At 35.4% G+C, this 21,810-nt stretch overlaps 1 protein-coding gene across 1 annotated transcript in view; it reads left to right on the forward strand.

The window, feature by feature from the left end:
- Positions 1–21,810, forward strand: part of MIPEP (mitochondrial intermediate peptidase) — a 70,500-nt gene that overhangs the window by 15,549 nt on the left and 33,141 nt on the right. The window contains exons 11-14 of the mRNA XM_085321795.1: positions 11,839–11,992; positions 12,903–12,980; positions 14,016–14,220; positions 17,881–17,990. Coding sequence (XP_085177921.1) covers positions 11,839–11,992; positions 12,903–12,980; positions 14,016–14,220; positions 17,881–17,990 — 547 coding nt within the window. The remainder of the gene's footprint in view (positions 1–11,838; positions 11,993–12,902; positions 12,981–14,015; positions 14,221–17,880; positions 17,991–21,810) is intronic.

A 21,810-nucleotide genomic window follows, 5' to 3' on the forward strand; every position in this document is an offset into this window, starting at 1 on the left:
ATTTAATGTTGTTAGGTTTGATTCTAAATACTGCATCCATATTGCTATATAGGAGAGGAAGAGGGAGTTGAGCTGGTATTGGACTGCTGGTCACCTGCAATGCTTAATTGTTAACTTACTCCTGATACTCGTTTGTGCTCTGCACCTAAGAAAGTCCTCCAAGATGTCGTACCAGGCACAGTTTTGGAAGTAGCATGCACCAGGGACTAACACCAGTAGTCTGTATGAGGTGATATCATGGAAACACCACTGACTTGTGGCACAGCTCTTGTTATTTCAGGCTTTTAGAACTGAAAAAAATTGACCAGGTTAAAAAAGATGGTGCTGTCCTGGAACATGGAGTGCACACAGGGCAATGTACAGTGTAGGTGGCCACTGCCAACACTTGCTGCTTGTCTTCAGGACTGAAGAACAGTCTCTGGACRTTTTCTTGGGATGGTTACGTATGACTTGCATTAGTTCAGTCCTGTGTATCCCTAAGTTTTGTGCGAAAAAATGCTTCTGAAAATGAGTAACCAGGAGAAAATGTTTTTYCTTTTTACCCTTTCTACATTTGTGCCTTAGTACTTGCACTGTGTCAGTGAGGAACTTGATATTTATCTTGTCCTCTTGAAAATGTAAGTGAGCATTAGACAAAGGAATCATGGTTTGATTTTTTTTTTTTTTTAGTTCTTCCTTCATTCTCCAGATTTTGATTACCTGCATGAGTTTTTCTCAAGCGGAACTGGAACTCATGAGTTACTCAGTACATCTTCTCAAACTTCTTTTATTTAATGTATTTATTCTATACAAGAAAAAGCTTTTGTCAAATATCTCAGAATTAATTTTAAGAGATGGATACTATATTCTGAAGAATATAGATTTTTCACATCTGTTTGGACTGTTGAATTCTAAGGGCATTTGCTGTGAAATCAGTTCTCTGTTTTCACTATTTTTGAATGTTATATTAGTGCTGTTTTGTGGATTGAACAGCAGGAGGAGCTCCAGACTCAGTTCCCAAAGTATGTTTTTTCTTTCTATAAATTCATCCACAATAATTTTCTTTCTGTCAGCTTTCAGCAAATCTTTTCCCTGGAAACTTTATCCCACTTCAAAAACAAAAGTCTCCTATTGATGGTAGCAGGATAGTTTACTTTTTTTTTTTTAATTATATTAAATAGCCTCTCTGGCTTTAAACCCACATTTATGAAAGCTTAATGTTTTTGTAGCTATAGTTTAAGTGGCAGAGAAAATAGATGTCAGTATAAATGTACACTTAACAGAAACCAGAGAAAAAAGTCTGAAATGCATGGTAGTAATATCTTATAAGAAGATAGAGTAATTAAGAGAACCTCAAGAATTTTGGCAGGCTATAGGTAATATAACAGTGAATGCTAGAACATGCTTCAGCCTCTAACAAGTAAGAAGGTGTCTAATATATGTATTGTAAAAATAATAATACTGCTGCGTTTTAATGCAGAGAAGTAACATAGTATTAATTAAATCCCATTACTTCTCAGTGAGTACTGCATACAGATAATTCTCAAGGCCCTGATTCTGCAAAGATACAGTAGCTTTGCTGAACAATTTTGGGTCATTAAAAAAAATAAAAATACTAGAGGAGACCTTAGAAGGTCAACTGTTTGTTTGACAAAGGTGGGATTGCCTGTACTTAAACCACTTTTTACAATTAGAGGTATATAACTGTTCTTAAGAACTGTCAGTGTCGAGGTAGCCTGGCTGGTGTTGACTCCTGTTTTCCTAACCTTTGTTGCTTATGAGGCTGGACTGACTTTGCTGTCTGTAAGTCACTGTGGGACTTTTGCCAAACTGTCAAAGATTGCATCCGAGTGGTGACTGGAATATGCTTGGAGGCTATTGCAGTCGCTGCTGGTCAGTCTCTTTGGGACTGCAGAAATAAATGAAACTGGCCTTAGGGATGAACAGATCAATGGAAAATAAGCCTGTTTCCTGTTGTATAGAAGAAAAAAGCCACCACAGCAACTGTAGGMATTTTGGTTCCTGGGCAGAAATTAGGGAGTAATTCATCAGCTTTCTTGTGGATAGCCTGTAGATAGGCTTTTGGCTTCCGTGGGAGAAACCGGACTTCAGGTTTTTTGAAGGGATAGGGAAAATGCCAAGGTACCTCTGGCTCTGGGGATATTTTAAAGACAAATATGCAACTAATATTGAGGTATGCAAGTTACCTGTAAACAAATTAGTTTACAGGATGTTTTCCTGTTAAATTATTTTTGGCTTTGAGAAGAATATTTTCTGTTGAGAAGACCATGTGAAAAAATGGCTCAGACCTTTTGTGGATTATGTKAGAAAAATGTCACTTCTGTTCAAATTGGAAACTGAAATGGAAAAATATTGCAAGATTTAAAAAGAACCAGGAAATCTTCCACTCAAGATGCTCATAGAGAAGGAAAATATTCTATAGTTATCTATTTATAAGCAARGAGAGGCATATCTTCTAATCAACTAATATAGTTTGAAAGAAAGCCAATTTAACCTAACACTCATTAAACTAGTGGACTAAGCTTATTGGAGGAAAACCTGAAAGTTATTGTAAGGCCTTGCTGTATTTCTGGAGAGAGAATGATTATCTAACAAATGCGAGCTGTGCTTGTGAGAAAGACTTGGAGAAGTGTGAGTCTTTTTATGTGTTTAGACTTGTACTGTTTACTGTAGAAGATACTGTTAGTTGGTGGTTTATATAAAATGTTTTAAATTACCACCGTAATGCAATTTCACAAATAATTTGTTACCTTTTTCCTTCCTGCTCAGTACTTAGTTTAGTATTTTCTGGTTGTTAAGATTTGAAGGTGTTAATGTAGAACAGCCAAAGCATAATATGTGTTGAAAACATTGTAACAGGTCCTAAAATCAGTATTCCTCCTGGTTTATAGATATTTTTGCTTGCTTGATGAATAGTTCAAAGTAGAACTCAAGTTTCAAGAATAATCTGTTTATTWAAAAAAATTGAGGAAAGTTAAAAGAAAGTTGATTTGAAAACAAAGTTAAATCTAAAAGTCTCATAAAATGCTGATAGCAAACCAATCATGTGAATTACACCCGGCCCGCCTCCAAAAATTCTATGAAGTACAATTACAAAAAGAAAAAAAGAATGTAAGAAACAGGTGCTAGTTTATGGCTGATGAGAGTACAAAGGCTTTCTATTATTATTATTTTTGAGAAATACAGAGTCTTCTATAAATCATGATTAAGAATCTCCCTTCAGGTAAAGATTTAAATTTCATAGGCTAGCATGTAATGAAAATTGGAAGGGGTTTTCCTCGTCTTGATCTCTTCAAGTTAACCTGAGGGGTTCATCTCGCTTTTATCTTCCACTAAGGAGGTTTTTTTTTTTCCAAGCTTCCCTGAAAGTTGTGAGAGARTCTGTTTCATTACATATAGTTAATAGGAGTGTTTTGTATTTTTATGGATGTCAATAGGAAAATAATTTTCCTCAAGAATAATTGAGATTATCAGGGACAACACTTGATAGTCACCAATAAGAATTCTTGCCAAGCAGCTCATCTGCTGTTGTTAAGAACAGTGATCCTACTCAAATATCACTAATGTCCAACTTTATCAAAAATGTTCTTAATAGATGAAAGTCATGCTACATAAAACAATCTTAGTTTCTTTCCAAATATACAGCTTAAAAGAAAGTGATTTTAGAAGTCTACATTTTATTTAGACTCAATGAAGTCATACAAGCTTAGAAATAATTATGATGACATACTACATCTTTGTTCTTCACAGGTACATAGCCTTTTTCTTTGAAGCCTGCTATTCTTGAAGACTAACCAAACCTCATTGTGTCAGTTAACTCATTTTTTAAATTGATTTGCCTGCATGGCTTTTAAAAATAGTGCTGAGCAGTATACCGTAGAAGTAAAGTGAATTTTTAAACTTTGTTTAAAATTAATATAACACAGGAATTTACGTCAAAGAAACTACCATTTTCTTTAGTATTTTTACTTTTTTTAGGAGAATAATGAGATTCCTCTTTGTGAAGTTTCTGAATGCATGTTCTGACATAAATTTTAAAAATTTCATTTTTTGTGGAGTTGAAAGTAAACCAAACTTCTTTTGTTTATTTTTTTGATTCTTTGTCATTCAGAATTTGGAAATTCTGAGCACATCCTGTGTTAAAAAATTCTACAAGAACAGCAAAATAATTTAAGGTTCGTTATTGCCATAAAAAGGACTACTTTTAACTCTTGGGTTTTTTTTTAAACTCAAAGTTAAAAACTGAAAGTTTGACATAGAGAAAAATACTCTTTTCCCAGTAATGAAGATTTTGTGTAGTTATTGATAATGTTTCTAAATTGTTCAGAGGGAGATTTATATACTTACTTTCATTTATTTTTTTAAATAAATGAAACATGATGTTTTCCTACATCTAAAATAAAAGGAATCATTTTTTTTAATACAAGATCCRGTAAAAATGCCTTCTTGATTTCAGGAAGTTGTATTCCTCCAGATTAATACTTATGTTTTCTGGTTTTTCTATAATGAATAGAAAATTTGGGTTTTCTGCTTTTTTCTGCTCTTCTGAAAAGGTATCTAGCTCATTCAAGTTCTACATAGACACTTAAGAAAAATTAAATGCTGAACTTCTAGGGTGGTTCAGAAAACTTTTTCCAGCACTGTTGGTTCCAAAAATCAATGAGTACCTGAATTTTTGGTACCTCATAGAAGAAAGCTTCCATGATCGGCAGTCTTTTTGACAGGRAATGTGTATCTCTGCTAAGTTCTATTGTGATTCATCATATAACTGTTGTTTTGTCTCCTTTGCCTGTATTTTCAAAGGCATCTTTCCACAGAAAAGGCTCAGACCTTCATGCTCTTGGGTTTTTGGTATGTAACATGCTGTCCACTTAGGGAAGCTGAAGTTCCAGAGAGGAGCAAGGCAAGAGCTCGGACATACCTGAGCTTAAGACTTTTGCTGCATGGCAAAAGTAGCTCGCACTGTGCTAAACATGCAAGTTGCATTATGCTGGCATCTGCCTTTCCCTAGCGACATAGGCATCCTGAGCACCTGTTTTAAGCACCTTCAATAACCTTGCTTCATCCAAGAGCTCACACTTTAGGTGATGTGTCATCCAAACAGGGTGTCTGATTCTCGCCCTTGCATGCCTGGCTGATCTGTTTTTTGTATTCTGTATTTGCTAGCTTTAGACCCAACTGTAAAATGTTCTGCCAGTGATGTCAGTAAGCCATATGCACCATGCTCTCTACTGAATTCTGCCTGTCTTCTCAGCTGGTGTAAACAAGCTGCAAATTACAGCATATAAAAAAACACAAGGCAGTTCACTATATTTTTGTTGCCAAATAGAGCTTGAATTGTTTCCAACATAGATTTTAGCTGTCTKTTTCCAGAACATTAACCTTTTTTGCTAGTAGCAGTAACCTTTAGCAGAAACTGTACTGCTAGCAAAATGCGTGTTAGCGTGGTTCAGTTTTGGTCCTGATAACTTCCTTTCTGATTTCTTTTCCCAAAAATACTTGAATGCATTTCCTGTTGGAGATAAAAATTGTAACTTGACTGAATAAATATAGAGGCAGCTTGCCAAAGAGTGACCAGAAAGAATGTGTTTATATTAAAGCAGCTGCCTCTTGCAGTTTTATTCAAATTTTACATTAACTACTTGTTTTAAGTAAAAGAAACAAAAGTAGACAACTGAGTCCACAGTTGATAACAGCTTGAAATTTTTGCATAAAGTGGTTTCTGTTTTAACATCTTGTATAAAAAGATGTTCAGTAGTGTGATCAAGACTTATTAATGTGTAGGTTATGAAAACTGTTTTGCTCTGACAGGTGAGTAGTTGTTGGGCAATCTAAGCTGAAATCCTTTTGTAGTTGTGTTCCATCTTATGTAGGGTCTTGCACTGTGTCAGTGTACAGTAATTTATTAGCTTACTTTTTTGTTCTTTTAGCCTTTCAGTTGAAAAATATGTGCAGTGGAATGCCTTGTTTTGGTAAAGTTCGGTTGGGAGGCTTTTGCATGCCTTTTCAAAAACGCTTGGTTTCACATTTGAAACAAAATGATTGAAGACATACTCGAGATAGAATGTGATGAACTTTGTGTTTCCCTTTTAGCTTCAGGAGAAATTCGTTTTATGGGCTTGGATTAGTCCTCAAAAAGGCTCTGCATGCTCTGTCTTTGTTACAGAGCTTTTTAAAGTGCTAAAAAGAGTGTATTGATAAAAGTCTTCATCATGGAGTTTTATGTGTTCTTTAGAAAACCTGGCCTGGTTCACAGAGCATTTTTAAGTTAAGACCTGAGATGTGAGCTGTATTAGAAATTTCATTCAAAACCATAAGAGGGAAGAGAAGTTTGGCTTRCTATCACAATCTCAATGGCCATTGCCACCAAGACGTTGTGCTRCAGTGTTCTAGATTAGCAGGAATTTGAACACTGAAAAGTTGTGTATGAGATATGATGTGTTCTTGCAGCCTCGCTAAGGTGACGATGCTGTGAGTCACTGAGGTTAGATAATCATTTTATTAGCAAACATTTTTATCTGTTTTAAGGAAATACTGAATTTGCTTATAGCTGCTTCTGTAGAATGCCTGGAGTCAAGAGAGGATCTTAAATAAGGGGAGCGTATAATGTGTACTCARACTCTTCCAAATACTTTTCTGCCCAAACCCTCCAGACAAACTTCAGTTTTGAGAAAGATTGTAGGGCTTCCTGTTTTGCTCATTGAATATCCTTTTCTGGAAGGATGCAAGTCTTTTAAATTAATTTCTTCCCTTTTCCCCATTGTCCTCCAAAATTATCTAGTGCTACACTGTTCATTCTACATTCAGTAGCTTTGAATCCTGAAGGTAGAGGCTCAGAAAAGGGTAAGTAAAATTCTTTTTCTTGCCACTAAAAGGAAAAATCATCTATTAATGTCACTATAATTATTCTGGGAAGTGAATTTCTGGTTATATGATATCAGTTGCAGATAGCTGAGGTTTTGGCTAATTTCTGCTCCTAAATAAGCTCAAAGAAAATGTTTTCCTGGAATCAGTGCAAGTTTGGGGTCAGGCTTTTTTCAATTATAGCTAGTCTTCCTTGATTGAGCAAGAGGGATTTCAAATATGAGATGGAATCGAATTTGTAAGTTGTGGATTTTTTTTTTTTTTTGGTATCCAGAAGGATTACTGGTTGGTAGTTACAGACTGCTCTTGGAAAAGRATTTTGAAGAGATAATATAAATTCACTTCCTGGAGCAGCAGTATTTTTTCAGCACTCAATACTCATTTTAAAGTATATTAGCAATTATTATTATCGTATTGTAAAAAATCCATAGCAGTACAGTATTTTTATCCACTTTCTTCCTAACTCCTATGACATTGCAATGACAAGCCAAAAAAAAAAATAAAAGCTTTGGATGCCAAGTAACATAAGGTATAGTACTAGCCACTGACTGCTGTCAGGATTGTCTAGAAGTAACCTAAATATCAGATTGGTGTCAACTAGTGCTATTTGARGATTTTTCAGAATCTTCATCTTTGATCTTTGTTCACATACTGATGTATTAGGCATGGCAGAAGTAGAGAAATAAGTGGGAACAGAACCAGAAACATTTTTCTTGTGTTCTGTATCTAAAATGTTGTGTCTCAAAACTTTTTGGCAATTTTGGTGGCAAGAGGGATATTAACACTTACCTTTCATTAGATGTGAGAGAAGTTTGATCGTGATTAGGTTCTACCAGAAGTGACTAACATTAATTCTGTGTTGGTATTATTAAGGTAGGGTTTTTTTAAACCAGGACCTCATTATATTCAAAATGACAGAATGAAACATCTAAAACATTAGCTGGTGTAAGGGACTCTTTCTCCTGGGGAGTCTGCCTCAGGCCAGTGTAGACTCTTCTGTTGCAGATATTTTCATCTGTTACAGCTATTTTCATATGTGGGTAGATAAGTATCCTGCTTTTCCGAAAGATAGAACTATGACACACTGATTTTTCTCCTATATTGGATAATTACAGTTTATTACAAAATACTTACAACAAAGCCTTCTCCCAATCATCTTCATAGTGGAATAAATCACTGGGACAGTTCACACTTTAAGGAGTGCTGCGAATAAGGAAAAAAGTGACCTTTACTTGACTTTCTATAATATTTCATATGTTCTTTCCCATGAAGAAATACCACTTCTTTCTCCTGCTTGCATGTATCTGTTTTTGTGTATCATCAAGAATTTCTTTAACAGAAACATAGTGAAACATAAAGTAGCTTGAGTCCTCCAGCAAACACATGTTAATCCAGTATTTCAGTTGGATGTGGGAGTCCTTGTAGTTAGGATGAAACATACTATTCTCTGATATAGCTGAAATAACTCATACTGCAGTTATGCAGTCTTAGTCCTAGGCTCCATGTCACCTCCTAAAAAATTCTGAACAATCTGGTCTCTCTTGATATTGCAGTTTTCTCTTGATTTTTTTTGCTTTCTACGCAAATGTGACTTAATTTCATGAATCTTTCTGAGGGTGCGGTTCTTGATTTTCTTACCATATTCATGCCTTATTTTCCTGCTCTGGCAGCTGAAATCACTGGTAGAAGTTACATATTTTAATTACCTAGAACTGTGAAAATCTGCTGTATCGGTGAGCTATTGGTGGAATTGCGGTTTGCTTTACTGAAGTGCACGTTTGTAGAAGTGTGCTATACGGTATCTTTCTCACCATATCTAATATAGTCAGCTGTTTTTTCCCAGCTGACGGGGGGAAGTGGCAGGAGAGAGGGTACTGGAATATTTTAAATGGTGGAAACCCTAGATGATATGGGGTGCTTGGGGAAGGGGTATATRAATATACCAGATGGGCTTTGCTTGGAGTCAGCCCAATTCCATCTGGATTGTTTAAACCAGGCCCTACAAAGAGCCCTTGTGGAGCCAAATCAGCTCCACGTGGAACCACTCAAGTATGTCCRTGTTACTTCCCTGGTTCTGGATGGTGCTTTAATTTGCAAGTGTAGTATTGCTCAAGTGCAGAGCCAGACCTGGCCTTGAACTGCACCTGAATTAATAAACCCTTCTGGATCCCTGAAGAAGGTACAGTGAAATTTGAGTTGCTCTGCAGGAACCAGTGTGGGACCAGTAGGACTGAGGCAGAGCCCAAACTAACAAATCTTGGTCATCTCAATTGGGTCTGTGAAGATCTAGCTCTAGAATATCAGTATCATATTGTCATATCATAATTTCAGCCTTAATTTAATTTGAAATAAATAATGTATCTTTTTTATGTAAGGATAATCATATTTCCTGCCTTGGAGGTGTGTCCGTGCAGAAATCCTGCTTCATGTTATAGTAATCATTTATTGAGACAGTACTTCTCTAGTGAGCTTTTAATTTATGGTCAGTCCTTAGTTACAGAAGCAATTATTTGAATTGCAAATGGGAAATTCAGCCTAATATTCATAGTATCATATGTGATTGTAGTTTAAGATTTTACAATAATATGGCCAAAATCTGTCATAAGCTGTTTCGGAGGTTGTTACAGTAACTTGCCATTAAAAGATGGGGTTTTCTTTTTTCTTTTACTAAAAGAATAATTTTAACAGACCTTGCAGTCTGTAAGTAGGGAAAGCATCAAAGTGGAATCAATTTGAGAAGCAGGAGAATAGGATTGAAGCACATAGTAGTGCTTTTAAGTTTTCATAGAAACTTTCTGAGCAGAAGAGGGTGATGCTGTAAGTACTGAGATTCATCTACTACATCTGCAACTGAAGGAGCTGCAGCTTCTGGAAATTACTGACTTAAAGATCTCAGGATATTCAGCACATACACTGTAATTCTGTACTTCTGGGGACTGTGTGTGTAAAGAGACAGCAGTGTCTTTTGTGTTCAAAATTTCTATGGTTTATTACAGGAAAATTAACTCCTGTATTCTGCTTTCTTTAAGAGACTTGCTTCCAATCTTTTTACCTAATGTAATCTAAAATGCTTTTAGCATATTTACTTTTGTTCTTCTTGTGTACAGATTCTTTTTAGTTAAAGAAGAAAATGAGTTTTATTGCAGCGTGCAGAGTGTAAATTTGAGTGTTGCTACACATCTTGAAGAAATAACGCCAGTAATGTCAGTGTGGTAGAGTCAGAATGTGGTTTGTTTTCTGTCTTCTGGTATAATGACAATTAGAATGAAGTACATCAACTTYTAGCTTCTTGCATTTGTGATGCGAAAATATGCCAGATTCTGTAACTGAAGATAACTGCAGTTTTCAACAAATGTTGCCATAGTAGTTGCAAAAGGCTGCTAGAGCGTACACTGGAGATAAGATAAAGGATGGTAGAAAAATAAAGCGAAATACAATGAAATGTTCAAGAACAGGTGCAGTGGCTTAGAGAGCTAATCCTATCCTGCTGTGCATCACAATTTAGTGAAGTTGTGTAGGGAATTGTAACTGCACTTGTAAGCAGTGTATTGCCAAAATCCAGGATCCCGAGTGGACTTTTTTTTCAGGCCTTTTCTTTTATGTGCGGGGGTGGGAAGGAAGGAAGGATAGAAAAGTAAATGGAGAGGGACTAGCTGACTCCTTCACAGCTTGTCTCTAACTAAACCTTTTGATCACAGGCCTTAAAATAGTGGGGTTCTAATGTTTGATGTTCAGCCATTGTAGTTCAGCTGATGCATGTTTAAATTTAAATGGGTAGTTACTTTGTTATTAAGAAGCAAAGCTCAAAAGCATGAAGGAGGAAAGGAGAATAGGAGGAACTGTGATCCTCCAGAATTAAGAGAACAGTTTTGTACTGAACCTCTCCCAAAATGGCATAAGTAAGTTAACATTCCTTTTTGGAGTTTGTATGTGAATTGAGAGAGCAAGAACATTTTTGTCATTTGAGGTGCATGCACAAGTACAAGCATACTTCTAGTTTCACTACATTCTCCACAGAATTGCCATGACCAGCTTGGGTAAGTGCAGGCTTTCCAGAGCATTCATCTGTTTGGTACACTTGCAGTTTACTTTTTTGGAGTCAGAGTCTCAGGAAGTTTGAGCCTGAGTAAAGGCTGCATACATGTCTGAAATACTTTTGTAATTGCTTTTTGTTCACTCGTGGATTTTTGTGTGTGAGCATGGAGGAGTGTGGTGTCTTCCTCTTGACATGCATTATCTATGCTGTAGTGTCTTGAAAATACTTGTCTGTTCAATGTTAGGCTTGGGAAGCTTGGCTGCCTTCGAACTATGAGTCACCTACTAAAATCTTAGAATGGCTTAAAAGCTGTAGGATACTTTGTAAGTGGTTCAGGAAGTCCCAGGAGCTTGAGGCATGATCCATACATTGGAGGTGRTATTGTCTTCCCTGTATTTCTATTGCTCCAGTAAAAGACAAGACTGTAGAGCCAGCAGTTCCCACTGGCTGGTTTCCTCCTTTGACTAGAGACTTGATTTACACAGCAGCCAAAGCCAGCTCCGTTTTCTTATCAGTCACAGCATAGCCTTGGCATGTACGTTTGAGGGCCAGTGGCTTTCTGTTGGTCAAAAGCCATAGCTTGGCAACCCATAGTGCTGCCATGGTCAGTTTGAGCTATGTGTTCTCAACCTCTCTGAAAATTATAGTCACTATCTTCTGAATTTGGCATCAAAAACTAAAGAAGGTAGTTATTACCAAATGCTGGGCCATACCTAGTCTGTATCTTAGTTTCACTGTTTGAAAAACAAAGCCAAGCATGCTTAATAAGGCCTTCAGGGGCTTTTCAGGACTTTTTTTTTTTTTTTTTTTTTTTTTTTTTTTTTTTTTTTTTAAGTTACATCTTATGATTTGGTAGTGATAAAGTCTATAAAGAAGTAGTTTGTGACTATAGTTTATGTAGCTAAACTAACTGATTTTGAATTCTTTTATTTTCTTAGGTATAACATTGATCCTGGTTTGTATTGTCCCTTCTTCTCTCTTGGGGCATGCATGGAAGGTTTGAACTCTTTGTTCAGTCAGCTCCTAGGAATCTCCCTTTATGCTGAACAGACCCAGAGAGGAGAGATTTGGTCTGAAGATGTTCGCAAGTTGGTAAGCATTCTAGTTCCCAGCGTCTGAAATGACAAAGGGAGGGGTAGGCAGGATTGTTTATTCCTTTAAGAGCTGTGAGTCAGATTTTGTTTTAAAATTATTTGGGTGCTTATGCCTGGGATTTAACCAGAACACTGCTCTAAGCCTTTTATATGCTTAGTATTTAATGGCCTTTAAAATATGTTCCTGTTTAAAGGGTGCCTAATCAGAGTCAGTTTCTCTTTTCAGAGTCACTTTCTTTTTCAGAGCTTGTTGTTGTACCTTTCACACAGCCTTTCTGAATGAACCCATTTAGTTTTAACCTGTAGGTGGCTATAGATGACCGGAGTGTCATTGTTGTGTATTCTAGCAGTGATTTATCTTTTCTTTTTTGTCTGTTCTGTGTGTCATCYTTCCCTTAGATTATTTTTTACTCTTTTATTTTTCTGCCTTTTTTTTAGGGGAGAGTGGTGGTGGGGGAAACTTGGCAATTATTTACTCATCAGTTCCCAGGTTCATTGGTTCATCTGTTGTCTTCCCGCCTTATATTCTCCACCATTCTCTGCAGTGAAAACTACTGTTCTTCATATAGTTACTGCTTACTGTTCTTATTTTTATTTCCATGGTAAATCAACTGTTGTCACTCTTGACTTCTGAGAAGTCATTTAGGGACTATGGACTGTGTTTATTTTAATACTAGTCTGTGACAGTGGTCAGTTTTGTGTAAGATGTGGGAATGGCTGCAGTTTGAATAACAAGCTCTGAATCTTGTGTATATATTTTTTCAATTGAAATAAGCATCAGATTTTACATTAGAATCATTCCTGGATTATTTGTCATGTATGCATTATAAATCTTTGCATTAGAATAATATTTCTTCCATTCACACATCTTTGCTTTTACTGTGGGAAATTCATCCTTTTTTTTCCAGGCTGTTGTTCATGAAAATGAAGGTCTGCTAGGGTACATCTATTGTGACTTCTTTCAACGACCTAATAAGCCACATCAGGTAACATTTGTGATCTGTTTTCATCGTGGGTTGTATATGAGTAATGACTGTTGTGTTAGGGCTGTGTGCATAGAACATAAGTTTAAGAGGTGTCTGTGATAAACAAATTTAGACATGGAAAGACTATAGCTGCAAACATGGCTTTAGGTAAAATATTTTTGTGAATAACTTTTTATTTAGAAAGCCTCACCTGGTAGGAACTCAAACTGTACTACAAAATGGTAGGCACTGTGAAATTTCATATACCTTTGTTTAGAGAAATCGTAGATTTTTAAACACTTATTTTCCAGCCTTCTATCTAGGAGTAAAAACAACAGAACACTTTAATGCCCTCTAATTTAAGGTGAAAACTCATTGTGACAACTAATTCCTACTCAAAATTCTATTCAAACTGTAGATGGTTCCAACTGTTTAGGCTTACTCACTTGCTCACTTACTCAGTCTAGTGGTAGTATATTAACTGTATGATGCAATACAACAGACCCTTCACTCTGTGTAAACACCTGCAAATTACCACCTTTTATGAGTTGGTAAATGGAAAAATATTAAATAAGTATTATTCTTTCATGTGTATTAAATGAGGTCTTTTGCTAATATTTCACATTGTACTGTGGATGCTGTACAGTATATTTTAGAAAGGAAGTTATTACTGAAGAATGGAGARAAAACATTAATATATGAATTATATAATTGACATATCAGTAATGTGCTGAAAGCTATTTTTTTGTAGAAAAATGGAATTTCAACGCTTGTAAAAAAAAATCTAAACTTAAATTTTGTTTTTTAAAATAAGCACAGTCTTTTCCTGATGGATTAAGGTAGTTTTCTTCCAAATATGAAGCAAATAACAAATGAAGAAACATTATGAAGATTTGACATCAAACTTCTGTTCTGCTATTGAATGTTACTGTTAACTGAATTCAACTTGTGTAATTGAGTAACTGTTAGGGTTTAATCTAATGCTTACACCATTGTTTTAGTGTCATGGATATAATGACATTGGTCACCCATATGTTTGCTTTTTATCTTCAAAAGGATTGTCACTTTACAGTTCGTGGAGGCAGGCTGAGGGAAAATGGAGAATACCAGCTGCCTGTAGTTGTTCTTATGCTTAGCCTGCCCCATTCAACGAGGAGTGCACCTACACTACTAAGTCCTGGCATGATGGAGAATCTCTTCCATGAAATGGGACACGCTATGCATTCTATGCTGGGTCGAACTCGGTACCAACATGTCACCGGTAAGGAATTTAGAATACTGATTTTGTTTTAGATAAATATTTAATTTATGGAAAAAGGGAGTACATTAAAAAAACAAAAAAAGATTAACCAGACATGATAGAGTCATGTTGATATTTCTACATCTTTACTGACTGGAAAATTACAGTATCAGATCCCCAAATATTACTTAAAAGACAAACAACACTTGAATAGTCTTCTGCTACAGATAAGAATTTGGTTTTTGTCTCTCTTCTTTCTGTACAGCTAATCTCTTATCTAGTCATGTTATCCACTGTCTTGCAAGGTTACCTCATGGGCAGTTTATAATAAAGGAATAACAGGAKGACTGAAAATAAATTGAGCTAAACTTGTACCCGGTATAAATGCACAGTGAATCTTGAATTGGAAATGATTTAAGAAGTTGAACTAAGAAAGGTTAGTAAATTAGTATTGCTAAAGTGCAATACTTTCAGAAAACTGAAACTCTATAAAGCCAGGCCTTTTCTAGCTGATTCTGCTTAAAACACTTTCCATAAATKAGAGATTTATTTAATCTGCAAGCATGATTAGCTGATGGCCTTCTCATCATAGGTAAATGAACATGAATGAATATACAATCAGAGCTAAGCAGATGCACAGAAAAGCAATCCTGTCATTTTTCATTTTAGTTACTCTTCTCAAGCAATGGTAGGCGGTGTATTGGCTAATGGCTAGCAGGTTGCTGTGACCTTGTTCTGCTTCAGTTGTGGCAGATGGGTTAGAGCAGTGTTCTGGTTAAAGCTGCTCTGCGTGCTACTTTTCTTATCTTCAGACAGCCTGATATGTCTTCTTATATAGTTGTGAGCTGGAAATGAAATGTTCGGAGTGGACATTTATATACTCATTCATTAATTAAAAAAAACACGAACAAACGAATCAAAAACAGCTCAGAGGAAACTGTAGCTACCTTATCTGAGGGACTGTTTTATGTTACACCCTTTTTGTACTGCACTAATGGTAATAAGGGTGGACCATGTTAGATACTTGTTACCAACAAATGCATTGCACACAAAAACAAAGCAATATTCCTTAAGTCTTCCATTTAACATTAAAATAAACTGACTTGTTTATAAATATGTTACTACTGGGCATTGCTAAAACAAATAAACACTGTATATGCTCTTTCAGTATGAGCTCTGAGTGCTCCTTGAGCCAGTTAACTGCTCCCCCCACCCTTTTCTCACACATGGCCTCACTTCTCTTGATCTCCAGGGCATTCTTGGTACTTATATCCCCAAAGTAACTGCTTTAGTGGGGGTTCTGCTGATGTGGTGGGAGTATCATATGTGTATGCATGCCAGAAAATCTTGAAGGGGCAGGAAATTGCTGATTTTGAGGCTCAGACATTCCAGGAGCCCTTGTGTATGGTTTCAGAGTTGCCTTAGCTGCAGGCAGTCTTTCTTCCTAGGGGATTTCAGTCCTGATCTAGTGTTGCAAAAGCAGCATCAGAGGCCAGTCGTGTGTTTCTCCAGAGAACATTTTTTTTACAGTTTGGAATGTGTGATAATCAAATGGCTCATCCCAGACATGTCTGTTAGGGGCCATCTGCGCTCCTTAGGCACTAGAATAGCAAAGTGTGGAAATCGGATGATTACAGGCTGTTGTGAGAACAAAAAATGTTAAATTTCAGTTGAGATGAACTGACTATTTGTGAACCTTCTTACTCTTCTGCCCCTGCTTTTTTTTTTTGTTTTTTTTTTTTTTTTTTTTTTTTTTTTTGTTTTTTTGTTTTTTTTTTGTATCCAGGAATATTCAGGAACCTAGTCTGTTACTAGTAGGCCCAAAACTTGGATAATACTGGGCATAAGAAATTTATGGCTTAAGATATGTGTCTTTTTCTGCTAATCCTTCATTTTATTAATCAAATTTATTTTCTGTATACTGAACACATATGTGAAAAAAGATGCTTAATTTTTTAGCCTGACTTGTATGCCATTTTAATTTACAGTGCAATAGAGAATATCTACATTTTTTTTAAGGGGGAGTAACTTATCCCAGATAACTGTCTGACCTTTTACCTTTCTGACTTTAAGACAAAGTAGTTTTCAAAAGTCTTTCTAATAGTTAGTAAAAGAATTCTGTCAGTTTATTAAGGAGGACTGCGGAAGCGTACATGGCTAGAGAGACATCAGTGTAGCACTGCAGGCGTGCCTCTTGGGACCAGCCTTGTTTTAGGCTTTCCATTAATGTTTTTCAAACAAAAGACAAAAATATACTAATGAAATGTAATGCCATAAAAGAAGGATTGGGATATTATACAAGAAGAGCTGGATGTCTGAATACTGTAATGTTAGAAATAAAATGCAATTCAGAACTGCATAGTGCAGATCATGCATTCAAGAAATATAAAGAGAATTTCTGCTGCTTATCATTTAACAGTGGCGGAAGAACAGAAAAACAGTTTTATGTGTTAATGCAGGGCTATGAATAGCTAATGTGTAGTGACTGTGAAAGGAGGGAAATGAGACTGTTCCAGAAGTGTTTCTGTTAGAAATAGTAAGGATTAGTATAATTAAGAAAGATGCTGGTGAAACCTCATCTAGTATGTGGTGCATAGTTCCCTATCTCTGGTCTCAAGGTGAATTCAAACTGAAGCAGGCATAGAAGACCTACAGGACAACATACAGGCTTTTGGACTTTAATTATTTTGCCTTAGGAAAATTATGTCTGTGAGCGAATATAATTTCTCTCAATTTAGGAGATAAATATCTTTGGGAAAATGGTGTTTATACTGAAGAGCAATACTGGTCTGAAAATATGATTACAAATAGATTATGAATTCAGATTAAAAAWTAGAGAAAGATTTTTAAATTCAAATGAAATGATTTTCACAAATAGGCTCCAAGAAGGAATAGTAGAAACAAAAAGCATAATTATATTTAAAACAGATTTTGAATGTTCTAGTAGACAGGAATAAAGGTGATGATCCACTGGATCTCTGTTATTAAAACAGCAGCTTTGTACATCCCTAACTTTTACATGAAGTTAGAAATGCAGCTTTAACTTGGTAATGGATTACAAAATGAAAGTTACTAAGATGTGTAAGGTGCTGATAAAGAATAGAATGAAAAATGTTTTTATGAAAGAGCTTTTTGAAAATACTGACTGCAAAATACTACTTCACTGCACTTATGTCTTGAATTTGCAAGAGTTTTCTTTGGATATTTTACTTTGTATTGTAAAGTGAGGTTAATATGAAGCGTAAGCAAGCTCAGCAAACAGATGGAAGGTAAAAATTGTAACTGTGAATGGGTTTACAGTTGAGTTTTATTTACATTGTAGCTTGATTTAGSTTTAGGACCACTAAATAGATTTGGTGTTTCATGTAGGGGCAGTTTGGCTATAGTCTGGTTTAGTTTAAAAAAGGGTGTGATCCRGAGCTTTATAAGGTGCCTCACCCAGCTGTTCAAATATTTTGTTTTACTTTGTGATTTATAATCAAATGTGTAGGATTATAATGAAGCTTTTCTGGCAATATGCACAATAATGCTATGAAAATAAAATATTGACTTAATAAATGAAAGAACATTACAGTTCACCAAAAGTCCAAACTGAAAGTTGCAAAACCTTCTGGGAAGAGTTAACTATTTGTGTTAATGGCAATGACTGTATGTTAATATATGCAATTATTCTACCTCTAGGAACCAGATGTCCTACTGATTTTGCAGAAGTTCCCTCAATTCTGATGGAGTACTTTGCAAATGACTATCGAGTGGTTAACCAGTTTGCAAGGCATTATAAAACTGGACAGGTAGAGAATACTAATACGTAAAATATTGAAAATAGGATTAAAGGTATTCAAKAAAAAATAAATTTTGATGTGTTATTTGTTAGTAATGCTTAAAGTAGAAATAAATTATGGATATAAATTATTTTGATTATTCAGAAAGCATGTTATTACTGTCATTGCAGAAAAAATAAATGTGATCTATAAAAAGAATACCTGCTCCTTAGATACACAGTTTTAAGTTTCAACTTTTTTTTTTTTCTTGGTCAACCAAAATTTAGTGTATTAGGTGAACAACTTTTCTGTAAACCATGTCATGTGGAATGTTTAATTTAATTGCAGTTAAGTGCTGACAAAGATAGTAATTCAGTATCAAACTCTGTAAAGTCTGTCTTAAAACAAAGCTCAGGTACCAAATTGTGAATGATATATAAATGATCTACAGTGTTTTAAAAAAAAACATTTTTAGCACAATGTAGGGTAGTATTTGAAATGTTTTGTAATAAAATTGTACTATTTTATTTAAGATATTTGGTAGTTAGAACCTGGCAATCTCGAATCTCTGTACGAAAACACAGATTCTTTTTTACGTATTTTATGCTAGTCTAATGCAAAGATCTACTTTCTCCCAGAAATTTAGAAAACAGTGCTCTCTGAAACAAGGTGGTTTTCAGTGGCTGCTAATTATTTATGCATGGCAGCGTAGCATGATGCATGTTTGTACAACCATTTCAGAAACACAAATCAGTAAACAATAACCACAGATCTTTTTCAAATGCTTTTGACTGAGGCAGATTTCAGAGTCCTCAGGTGTTGCAGTGACTGAAGAATAGACTACAGATCAATGTGAAAACAAGAAAGCTTTTTAAAACAGGCCTTTTGTCCAGTGCTAAACATTCAGTATATTTCAGTATAATGAAAGTGGAATTATGTTTGCCTCTGCTGTAACAATTCAATTAGAAAAATAGTTTACGTGACTTCTATTTTGATAGATATTATTGGAGAAATTTGCTCCATAGATCTGCTTTTTTACAGAGTAATCAATCCTGCTGAGCACTTGGAAAGTCTATCTGAAAATTGGGAGTTACAAATACTCAGTTCAGGACTTTTCATCATTTGTATGTTTGAACCTACGTATTAAAATATTACTTTCTAGTGTTTTCTATAAAGTTCATACAGTGTTTAAACATTGTGGAGTTAATCTGCTTGCATATGAATTCAGAGAATGAGCTTGAGTAAAACATCTGAAAGAGATTTGTGGAACATTATTTAAGGCTTTGTGTCTTCAAAGTGGCTTAAGAAATCTAAACCATGTTTTGTTGCAGTGCAAAAGCTAAGAGCTAGGCACTGTGTCCCATTTGGCACTTCCAAAAAATTTCTTCTGTTTATTGGTGGTGAAATCTTGCTCTTTCAGAGAGCAATCAAGTGAGGTTTAATGTAGAAATTCAGTCTTGAAGGGGGACAAAAATGGATTATGCTGGAAGATTAGGAAAAGAGCCTGAAACTACTGTGTGGCTCTTGAGGGTTTTGGACTGCTTCCCTTTAATTGCATTTTTTCTGATTTTAGAATGTATTTCTAAACCATTATCTAACATACATAAATCTGCTTTTGCTTATGTTGATTGATCTAAGCCAGTTTTAAAAAGTTGATACACTGTTTCTGTCTGTGATCTAAATACAAGGAGACCCAAGTCAGCTTTTCTGTTCATGAAATTGTTATTCTTACAGCAATTACTTGTATTGGCTGTATAGAGGTTGCAAATACTTAGAATAGTAAATCCCTACTCTCTTACCTTTAAAACTTTACAAAAATCCTTTTGGGGCTTACATTTTCCATTTGTTCCCTGAATCATTTTTTGTATGGATATAGAAAATTTAATCAACATTTTCTTCTCTGGCCTTTGAAAGAAAAATGAGTCCACTTTTCCACCTTTTAAAGCAGAAGTAAGGAAGGTGGGTGAAAAACAGTTAAAATGTCTTTGGGAAGACATTTCATCCAAATGTTATTCCATGTGAGAACTTCTATCAAGTTTCCTCTTATGAATAAAGACACATTGAGCTTTTCTATGCAAGAACAATCTTTCCTGCAATAACTATACCGACAGAGTTCTGCTAGAGGTAGATAGAAAAAAAGGGTTTTTTTTACTGACCTGACTTCTTGTCGAGGAGGCAATACACATAATTTGAAAAAGTATTCTTTTGGCATTGCTGCATCTATGCTATGGTTTTTGCATGGAAGTATTGAATTAGATGGTGTGATTTTAACACTCCTACTAAACATAATTATGTCAGTAAAATTTGTAGTGTAGTCTTAGCTTCCGATTGCTTTTGCCGTAAAAGTCAATTGTAGAAGGACTGGTCCTGAGCTGCAGTTCTCACTGAGGATCAGCACTTTTGTTTATGGGAAGAGAAGGTATGGTTTTGATTGTTGAAACATATAAACTGTTGAAAACTGTTTATTGAGTAACATTGTAGGAAAAAGATTCAATGGCAAGTTTTCCAAGGTGGGAATGCGTTATGCATACATAGAGGTGGATGATAAGGATCTGCCCCAAAARTGTTGAGGCTAATAGAAAGCCTGCCTCCACAGTGCGTTTTGGACTGTTCTGTGTGTACCAAGGAGCTCTAGAGTTTGCAAGTTTGTCTGATGAAAGGAACAGGTCTGGTAAATTTAATTCAGAAAGCTGGTCAGCACAAAAATATTTTGTTCTAAGAAAATAGCATGCCTATTTTTTCCTTTCATCTTAACCCAAAACAAAAAATCTGTGAGATAAAAAGAACAGTGAGGACTGTATTAGTTACCCAGGTTGAATTATTCAGGTAAGCTCATGAAGTCGAGACATAGGAAAATGAGCTTGTAACAATGTTAAGTAGACAATCTGCTGAATGTGTGCCATTCCATCGCTGTGTTTGTTTGTTTAGGTTTGTTTGTTAAATGCATGGGTATGTGGTAGGTCTGTTGAGCTAAATCGTTTTAAGCTTGATTGGCTTTTTGAGGCTCTCTTGAACAAAGGCCAGTATTTCAGCTGTTCAAATTTGAACTTACCTCATTTTTCACAGAGATGGAATTACAAAGGCAGTATTGTATTATTGTGGTTATAAGAATAAACCCACGGATAGTAAACATGTCTCTGTTACTGCATAGCAGTAAAGAGTTAAGCATGCCTTGGGAATCTGGAACACAGGGAATTTTGTTCTTTTAGCCACCATGGCAAACATGCTGAAAAATTCATGCCAAGATCTTAGAGTTATTTAACATAAAAGGAAGGAAAAGAAAGTAAAGCATGCAGTGTTCAAATTTAAAAAATGGAATGGTTATTCAATTAAAATCATTTTAGCCAAAGCACTGTAAAGTCTTTCTTTTGGAAAGATGACAATTTAACTCTGGTTTTATCAGATAGCTCATCTTTCAGGATTAAAAAAAAAAAAAGAATCTTATTACTCCATTCAGCTACATATGTGAGATCTTAATGGAGCACAAGAAACAGTTTCTGTTATGTAAAACAGTACATCTTCCTCCATACATTTAAGATGTTAATATTCCTGTATGACAGATATGCACAGACACAAATTTTGGAGTGAAGTGATGGTCTTTGAAAAGACCTTCTGCAGTCTAACTTTCATTCCCTGAAGTCTTAATTTTTAAAATCCCAAAGGTGCTGTGGGAAGAGTAAATTATCTCCTCTTTATAATTCTTTCAACTTAATCTGATTTTTGCTGTGTTTCTCTAGTGTCAAATTCTGCTTGGCTTATGAGTTATGATCACAACATGATCTGTGATCCAGATCATCAATCCTATTTGATTTATACAAATACAACATTTATCTTTCTCCTGTACTTTTTT

This window comes from Rhea americana, unplaced genomic scaffold (assembly GCF_003343005.1).
Source record: "Rhea americana isolate MKP2758 unplaced genomic scaffold, rheAme1 scaffold_71, whole genome shotgun sequence".
Taxonomy (NCBI): Eukaryota; Metazoa; Chordata; class Aves; order Rheiformes; family Rheidae; genus Rhea; species Rhea americana.